This window comes from Lagenorhynchus albirostris, chromosome 15, assembly GCF_949774975.1.
Source record: "Lagenorhynchus albirostris chromosome 15, mLagAlb1.1, whole genome shotgun sequence".
Taxonomy (NCBI): Eukaryota; Metazoa; Chordata; class Mammalia; order Artiodactyla; family Delphinidae; genus Lagenorhynchus; species Lagenorhynchus albirostris.
In genome coordinates, this window is record NC_083109.1 from 44,430,747 (window position 1) to 44,440,050 (window position 9,304).

At 55.1% G+C, this 9,304-nt stretch overlaps 1 protein-coding gene across 2 annotated transcripts; it reads right to left on the minus strand.

Annotated features, from left to right (window-relative positions):
• On the minus strand, positions 1 to 3,018 carry NXT1 (nuclear transport factor 2 like export factor 1). Of its 2 annotated transcripts, XM_060123939.1 has the most exons (3): positions 2,766 to 3,018; positions 2,723 to 2,734; positions 1 to 667 (listed from the first exon to the last, which is right to left on the minus strand). In XM_060123939.1, the coding sequence occupies exon 3, from the start codon at positions 606 to 608 to the stop codon at positions 186 to 188; it is 423 nt and encodes a 140-aa protein (XP_059979922.1). In that variant the 5' UTR covers positions 609 to 667; positions 2,723 to 2,734; positions 2,766 to 3,018; the 3' UTR covers positions 1 to 185. The 2 variants fall into 2 exon arrangements, with proteins under 2 accessions (XP_059979922.1, XP_059979921.1); XM_060123938.1 differs by lacking the exons at positions 2,723 to 2,734; positions 2,766 to 3,018 and adding an exon at positions 2,070 to 2,714.
• Between the last annotated feature and the right edge of the window lie 6,286 nt (positions 3,019 to 9,304).

Sequence of the window (9,304 nt, forward strand, 5' to 3'; positions counted from 1 at the left end):
CAACATTCATATTATCGTTTTATTCGTCAGAATTTCCAGAGACAGGGTCTCTACTGGGCAAGTAGAAAAATAGAGAATTTTACTACTTTGAAAAGGCAGCTATGACAAACAAGTGTACGCCGAGAAAAGCGCCCCTGGGACTCGAGGGAGCACAGGGTTCAGTCTGGGGGTGTCTCCCCACGCCACTAGCAGGCCCAGTCCTGGAACCGGAAGCAGTCACTGGCAATCTTCCACACCGTGTTGCTGGGCGAGGCCTGGGCTGTCAGGATGAAGTTCTGGTTGAAGTCCCGCTGTTTGTTGCCCTCAAACTTCACTGTCCCACAGATCACCACGAGGACCGTGGTCTGGCTCGGGGTGGCTTCATCGTGAACGGGCTGGCAGTCTACCACGTTGATTTGGAACTCACTGGAAGGGAGCATCTCAAAAAACTCACTCAAGGACTCTTGTCCCGAAACGGCGTTGCCGTTCCACACCAAGGTGGCCGTGCCCATGTACAGGCGGGACAGCAGCCGCCGCCTCTTGTCCATGGTGGTGTAGTACACGTTCACGAACTCCTCAGCGGCACGGCAGGCCTGGTCCACATAGGTCTTGAAGTCCACGGACGCCATCTCTGGCACCGCTGAGGAAGGCCTCCACCCAGGTGCTCCCTGTACCTGGGGGAGCCGGGCTGTGGGGCAGGAAGGTGAAAGAGACCCTGTGTGAACGCCACTGCCCATCCTGCCGGACAAATGAATATCCTCCTCCTCTGGTGGTGGCAGAACAGCTACACATGGTGGAGAGATGATTCTAGGCGCACACTGGTGCTGACACCTGGTCTGACTAGGCCTCAGTTCACTCACTTTAAACGGGACCATCCCCAGCTGTGCATAACTGCAGTGTTGGATGAAAACAAGCCGTGTACACCACGTGCTTAGTTAAAAAGCCTGAGACCCACATGGTCCGCAGTGGTAGCTATTACTATGAATTTTAACGGTTTCGTTTTATAAGCTGTAGTACAACTGATAGTGGAAGGGCGCTTTTTTCTGGAAGCATGGAACAGCTGTGACTGCCCTAGAGAAGCGGGTAAAGGGACTTTCCTGGCGGTCCAGTGGTAAGGGCTCCAAGCTTCCAATGCAGGGGGCACAGGTTCAATCCCTGGTCAGGGAACTAAAATCCCACATGCTGCGCGGTGCAGCCAAAAAAACATTAGAGAAGCGGGTAAAGACGCTGCACCCTGGGGAAGGGAACAGTGGCCCTCAGCTCACCCACAGGGTCTGTGAAGGAGGAGGCAGGTTTCCTAAGAGGGTAAGAGAGCAAATGCCATGAGGACAGGACGGGAACAACATGGTGGCTACAGTCCTCATGACGGGCTCTGAGAAGCTAAGCTGGTGCTGACTGGAATGAGAAGCTAAGCTGGTGCCAAGCTCCTGGGAGCACAGGGGAGCCCCGTGAGCCAAGGAAAGACAGGCCAGATGGAAGAAATTCTATGGGGTGCGGGGTGGTGGCAGCAAGTTAGAATTTCAACTGTAGGCGAAATGTCACATTTCCTTAAAGAAAGGTCCAAAAGCACAGAGAAAAATTATTATTACCTTTTTTCAGGGTATGGTACAAATATTATAGCTGTATTCTTTTTTGCACGATTAAAATATTTCACTAAACAAAAATCCAACAGAGGACAACATGACTAAAATAGTGGATGGGTTTAGATTTACAAACTTAAATACTGAATTTTTTTTTTAATTCAACAACCTTAAAAAAAAAAATCATCTTATGAAAGAGATAAAAGATCCCAGGCAGGGTTGGGAAGGAGTCAGGCACTCTTAAGGGCGGAGGAAGGTGTAGGCCTGAGCCTCCAGGAGAGAACTAGCCAGGCTGGGCGGGAGCTCCCACCTAGAAAGCAGCGCTGGGTGCCGAGCGCTGATGCGGGGTCCTGTCACCCCCTCGGGGACCTCAAGTCCAGCCTCCCAAACACTCACTCCAAGCTCCTATTTCCTAGTGTTTTACATTCGTACACCACGTCCTTTAATGGTCACCGAGGACGGATGAAGGTGTTACTATAACAACTTCGCTAACGAGAAAAGAAAACTTACGTGTGGATGGAGGTCACACCCCTGATTTGTCACTACAAGAACTTGTTGCCGGTACGACGCGGTCCTCTCACTGGCTCCTGCCCTTCTGGGGTCCAGTCTGGGGCTCAAGGTTCCGGGATAGCCAGTTTGTCATTTCCCGCTGTGGGCCCGTCTCCCTCGCTGGACTCCCCATCAACCGGCGTCCACGCGATTCCCCAGCACCTCGGGCCTCCGCCTCCCGAACGCAGCTCAACCAGCTGCCCGCCCGGGCGTCCGCAGGGAGGGAGGTCGTTCCTGCGGGGTTGCGACCGGCCCAAGACCCGCTGCGGGACCAGCCGGCATCCCCACCACGCGGGGGCCACCTACCTGCGCTGGGGGGTACCGACCTACGCGGGGGTCACCTACTTAAGCAGGGGGCACTTACCTGCACGGGGTCACCTACCTGAGCAGAGATCACCTACCTGCGCTGGGAGGGCATCACTTAACCGAGTAGGGGGCACCTACCTGCGGGGGTCACCTACCTAAGCGGGGGTCAGCCATATGCGCGGGGGTCACCTACTTGAGCAGGGGGAACTCCCTGCACGGGGTTACCTACCTGCCCGAAGGGCACCTACCTGCGCTGGGTGGGGGTCAACTACCTGAGTGGGGGGCACCGACCTGCGTGGGGCACCTACCTGCGCGGGAGTGACAGCGGGGCGGCGGCCCTAGTCAGCACCGGACAGCGTGGGCCTCAGTCAGCCGGGTAGGCGTGGGCGAAACGACCCGGGTCGGCGCAGGTCGGCGTGGGCGGCTCCGGTCACGCGGGCCGCGGCACAACGGACTTTTGGGCCGGGCCCGCCGAGGCTCCGCGCTCCTCCGCTGCTCGCCCGAAGCGGCCCAGGAAGAGCCGCCTCCAAGGAACCCCTTCCTCCCAGCAACCGCCTGGTCCGGTCGGCGCCTCCGCAGGTTCCCGCGCGCGGCCCCCCAGTCCGCGCAGACGCGAATGCCCGGCCTCCGCCCCCGCCCCGTGACGGGCAGCTGTGCCAGCCAGTGGGACGGCGGACCGCAGGCTAGCCCCGCCCATGTGTGGCAGAGACGAGGCGGCTTCCGGGAGAGACGCTTTCCCAGAAGACCACGGAAAATCCACGCTCGCGTCTTCATTGGTCAATCTGGGTCACAGACTCCGGCCCGACGTTAGGTAGGGCCTCTGATTGGACGAAGCTTCGCAAGTCCCGTCCCCGACTCTCGGGGCGGGGCTGTCTCGAGGCTGCGCGAAAGCCGCCGGGCAAGAGAAGTTTATTGATGCCGTCGCGTTTTCAGGGTGTGTGCGTTCACCCCAACTTGGCTACGCTAGGGCGCACCTTTGTCTGCTTTCCTAAGGGAAAGCTTGCTCTCAGTGTTCAGGACAAGTTTAGAAACTGGGTGGGCTCTTCCATATAGGCGACCCCTCCGCCCCCAATGAAAAGTGTGGATTATAAACAAATAAGTTGCAGGCTAAGTAGAAAGGTGAATTGAACTCGCATCTTTGGAGACGTATTCACACTTTACAAAGCCCGAGCCAGTGAAATTGGAGTTTAATGTACAAAACTCCGAATCTCTAGAATGAAAATGAGAGTTGACCTGCATGTCCACTGGGTTGGATGTCGCACTGCTTTTAAGTTTCCTTATGTTTCCCATGTAAGCCCTTGTCATTTCATTCTCATAGCTTCGGGGGAGGTATCATTATTCCTGATTTTATAGACGAGAAGGCCGAGAGACAGAAATTAGATGACAGCCTGGAGTCACAGAGCCACTTCAGTCCTAGAAAAGCTGGTTAGGAGGACATTAATCCAGCGCTAAGTTCTGGTGAAAACACAAGGCTTTAAGCCTGAGAGGCAGCAGAGCCAGCAGCGGGAGGATGGGAGGGCAGGAAGCTTTCAGATTTGTGTCTCCAGCATCTAAATTGTGCCTGACCCACAGCAAGGGCGCGATAAATACTGTTTGAATGAACAGACAGGGCTGGGTTCAATTCATTGCTCCACAACATTCTAGTTGTGATGACTCCTCTCTAACATTTAATCCATTGCTCTTGGAAGCAAGCCTGTTTTTTACTCCCCCTGTGGTTCTTGAGTTTGGGAGGTTAGAGACACCGCTGGCTCCAAGGGCACAATTCTGGAGTGGTGGGATGCCTGGTTAGGGCCACTGAGCCTAGAGGAGTTTGCCAGGGGATTTTGGAAAAGATGATGTTTGTCTTTCTCCTGGACATGTGATGTGTGCTGCTGCAGCCATCTTGCCACGCTGAGGGGGGCGCCCTTGTACCATGAGGCGACCGGAGAGATGGGAAGAAATCAAGAGTTTGATGACTGTTGGGAACCAAATCAACTCTGAAGTTTAGACTTTCTAATTTCAAGAGCCAGTAAATTCCCTTTATTTTTTAATACTATTAAAAATTGGGCATAAACAAACATATTTGTAAGTTAATTAGTGTACTAGCAGAGTGATTGTGCAAGTGAGTTAACCTACCTGAGGCTCAGTGCCTCACCTGTAGAAGAGGGATAGTAATGCCATCATTTCCTCGGGTTGATGTGAGGAGCTAATGGAGGAGGCTGTGGTCAGCGCTTAGCCCAGGGCCGAGCGCAAAGCAAGCATCCAGGAAACGGTGGTGTATTTTGACATTTTGCATCGACAGCAGCTTCCTTATTTGCCAACAATCCTTCCAACACCTGGCTTTTAAACTTGGGACAAGTGTACTGACAAATTGGTAGGATTTGTCACCAAACCACATGGGCGCCTTCTGGAAGATGAGCCTGGTTTGAGCAGCTGTGGAACCAATGGCCCATTTGCCTCGTGGAGTCTCTCCAGGGAGGAAGGACACCGCTGGTCAGACACGCTGAGCTGCTGGCAGCTCTGAAGACAGGCTGGGATCTTTGGGTCTGTAAACACAGGGCCGAGCTTTCCGAGTTGTCAGCGTAGTTCTCTGGTGCAGCATCTGATGACGTTTGTTTCCTGCGAGAGGCTGTGTGACTTGGAGCTGATCTCCGGGGGTCTACGGTGATGGCTGGGCAGTTGTCCCTCCAACACGTTGCCTCCAAAACAATCATGTGTTGTTTTTTCCCCTGCCCTAGAGGAATCATCTGAGCTGCTGCTGGACCAGGGTGAGCTGGGGCTGCATGTCTGGAAGGTCACTTGGGACGAGACTTTTAGGGAGATTCTGGGAAGGCAGGGAGAATGGAGGCTCGTTAGCTTAGAAGCTGAGCTGTGGCCGGAGCCCAGAGGGGAGATGTGAGCAAGAGAGAGGGAGGGACGGAGAAGGGCAGCTGGAGTGAGGTACGTGTGCACACACCTACACACTCACACACACACACACTCACACACGCACGTACACACACCCCAGAGAGGAAGCAGCTGAGCTTCCCCAGTAGCCAGCAGTGGGGCAGGGGGCTGCCTTGGAAATAGACCCTCCAGTCCTGGTCGGGCTGCCAGTGCTGGTGTGGCTCAGGGCAGAAATGGGCCTCCCTGCCAAGCCCTGCCCCGATGGATCTCAGATTCCCGAGCAAATAAGTGGGCGTCGCCTGGTTATGCACCGAGGCCCCTGTGGTCTGTTGTGCAGCACCCTCGGAGCCCCGCTGAGGCCCTGTCCTGAGGCCCCAGGAGAGCCTCCAGCCCAGGATCTCCCTTTTTAACTTACACCTGTATGACCTGGGTGGGCCACTTGCTGTTAAAGGGACCCTGAAGACCCCATCAGGTCTTCCACTGGGACACGGCCTCGAGGAACTGCCCGCACGGCTCCCTCCTCGTCTCTGAAATCAAGCCCTGAGAGGGAGGTTTGTTCATCTGCAGCCAGAGCCAGGGTCCCGGGGGCTGGAACACCCCTCCCCGCTTTGAGACTAGCACGTTCTCGTGTGAGCAGGGGAGGTGGGAGCCACAGCAATGTGGACGGTGTGGGTGGGGTGCGCCGGCTCTGGAGCAGTGACCAGAACAAGGAGAGGCAGTGGACGATATGATCCCAAGGGTCTGTGTTCCCAGCAGGGAAAGTGTCACCAGGGGGACCAGACAGAGTCCCATGAGCACAGCTCCTTCCAGCAGCACCACCCACATTTGCCCTGTGAGCTTTCCCACCCTGCCTCAGTGTTTCCCACTTGGCTGATAGATCATAGCTGGGCTGGCCTGAGCCTCGTTTCTCTTAAGGGTGACGTGGCCCCTGTCTGCTCCAGTCGGTGCCTCGCTGACTGAACTCTCAGGGCCATCTGATTTCTCTGCTTCTCGGCAGCATCCCTGAATGTTGCGTATGAATTGCTGGTGTGGCGCAGATCCAGAGCAGGGATTCAGTGCGGATTGTAGATTTGGGAGGTGTGGGAGCACCGCTGGGGAAGAGGGCCGTTGAGACAGGGTGGGTATGATACTGTGATTTACAATAAAAGGTACAGATTTGGTCTTCATCCCCTTCCTGGCATAGAACTCCAAAAACCCTTGGAATTTCCTAAGTGATAACAGCAATAAAGTTGTCTTTTGTTGTGTTAATGAGGTGACTTTGGGGACCACACCTAAGGGTGGGGCTGGTTTTCGGAAGAACCCACCTGGTGATGAGAGGATTAAAGGGTAGAACTTTCAGACCCCTGCCTGGATCTCTGAGGAGGTGAGGGGCTTGGAGGTTGAGTTCAATCACCAATGACCAAAGATTAACCAATTGTACCTGTGTAATGAAGCCTCCATAAAAACCCAAAAGGTAACGCATGTACGTGGAACCTAGAAAAATGGTACAGATGAACCGGTTTGCAAGGCAGAAATAGAGACACAGATGTAGAGAACAAACGTATGGACACCAAGGGGGGAAAGGCGGGGTGGTGGTGGTGGGATGAATTGGGAGATTGGGATTGACATATATACACTAATATGTATAAAATAGATAACTAACAAGAACCTACTGTGTAAAAATAAATTAATTAAATTAATTTTTAAAAAGAAAAACAACCCAAAAGGACGGGGTTCTGAGAGCTTCTGGGTTGAAGAACACCCAGAAGGAGGTGGCTGGGAGGGTGATGATCCTGGAGGGGGCATAGAAGCTCCACGCCCTTTCTCCACACCCTGCCCTGTGCATCTCTTCCATCTCACTGTTCCTGAGTTACAACCTTTTATAACAAACCCGTGATCTAGTAAGTAAAGTGCTTCCCTGAGTTCTGTGAGCCGCTCCAGTGAATCTAACCTGAGGAGGGGGTCATGGGAACCTCTGATCTCCAGCCAGTTGGCTAGAAGCCCAGGTGACGACCTGGACTTGTGACCTGGACCTGGCATCTGAAGTGGGGGGATCTTGTGGGACTGAGCCCTCAGCCTGGGGGATCCGACACCATCTCCAGGTAGATAGAATTGTGTTGAACTGTCGGACGCCAGTTCTGAAGACCCCCACTTCAGTGAACCTCAGGGATGATAATGTTGACCTTTTCTGACCCTTGTGACTTCAATCAACTAAAGCTTGGAGTCTTTCCACCTTTGCCCTAATTCTATGCTGAGGTCTCCTGCCCAAGCCCCTTCATGAACATGCATATACCCTTAGCTTAACAATTCCCCAGTCTTGCTGCTGGGGAGACACTCCTTTGGGAAAGATCTTCCGTGTTCTCTTTACTTCCTGCAAGTAATACATCCCCCTATCTCCCGCTCTTTGGCTTGGTTGTGTCTTTTGGCCTGATACCCACCAAGAGGTGGACCCAGTTTTTCAGGTAACAATCCCACCTGGAGGCCAGAGAGGGGGATAGAGCTGAGGTGTCTGCACCCAACTCCTGAGGGTCAAGGGCTGAGGGGAGGGCGTCATTTCCTGGTACCATGGCCTAAGGCAGGTGTTGTAAGGGGTGGGGACCCCCATGCCCAGTGTCCTTCACAGGCCACCCCTTGCGGGCACGGGGTGGACCTGTGAGGTGACTGGTGCCAGTGTTACCGCCCCCAGACACCCAGCCGAGTGTGCTGTGTCCCTCCTTAAGCCATGGCTGCTCCGAGCTGACCACCCTGGGAAGAGCAGAGCGTTTCCTGGTCCCTGCATTCAGTGAGCTGACCGTCAGCGTGAGGTCCTCAGGGAGAGGTGGCCTCGTAAAACTGCCTGTCCCCTGGGGCCCCACTTCACACCCACACCCACAGCATGGCCCAGAGTCCGTGGAGACGTGTGTCTAGAGAGGCAGCGCTCCACCTGGAGAGGCCGAGGTGTCCAGGGAAGACGGGACCAATGCCGAGGAAATGAATAAGGAACCAGAGTCTTAGAACTTTCCTCCCCCTGGCAGCCTGGGGAAGCTGCGTAGGGCCGACAGTAGGGGTCTCCATGCTCTCCTTCCTGGATGAGGGTCCTCCGGCCACAGACTCCGGCCTCACCCAGGGCGGAGCAGGACACCTCGGGGGTCAACACCCCAGAGCTGCCCTCAACAGTGACAGATGGAGGCTGGAGGATAGATAGCCCAGCTCCTGAGCCCCGGCAGGGACATCTCTGAGGATGCCCACACCGTCCCCAGTTGCCCTTGGAGCCGGGCTGCCCTCAGCCTTCCCACGCCCAGCACGTGCGTCCTGTGGCCACCTCCCCCCTGCCCCACTCGCTCGGGAATGATTGTTGGGGTCACTGCTGGGGGAACCCAGCCTCAGCAGTGACAGAGAAGACAAGACTGTCTCAACATAAGATGTCCTGGGGAGTCTCCAGGGGGTCCTCCGGGCACCTTGCCGGGTCAGTACCTTGGCTACCAGGTATGTTGCAGCAACGGCAATTAACAGAAATAAACCCGAACATACCTAACAGACCACAAGCATCAGGACCCTCTGGAGGGCTTGTTAACTCACAGAGGCTGGAGCCTTTGCCTCGGTTTCTGCCTCAGGAGGACGGAGTGAGGCCTGGGGTTGCATTTCTAACTAAGTCCCAGGGCTCGCTGGAGCCGCCAATGCTGGTCCAGGACCACAGGGAGAACCAGAGGACAGTGCCCAGGGATGGAGCTCCGAGGGGCTGCAGGGTGAAGGCTGGGAGAAAAGCCCCTTGAAGCAGAGGCTTCCTAGATTCTGCTGATGGAAGCAACCCCGCAGCCCAGCCCTGGGGTCCTCGTGATTTTAGAATCTTAAATCGGGCATTACTTTCCATTCCTCTGGCAGTTAGCTCAGACCTGACTACGTGCGTGGTTTCCCCACCTTTGATGCTGTCTGAACTTTCCTGCCCTTGGATTCTGAGCTGCTATTCAAGCAATGGCCACGAGAGTGTGGTCCAGACTTTGGAAAGAGCTTCTGCACGCACGTCTGCTCAGCTCAGCTGCTCCAGGGCTGCGAGGACAAAGCAGCTC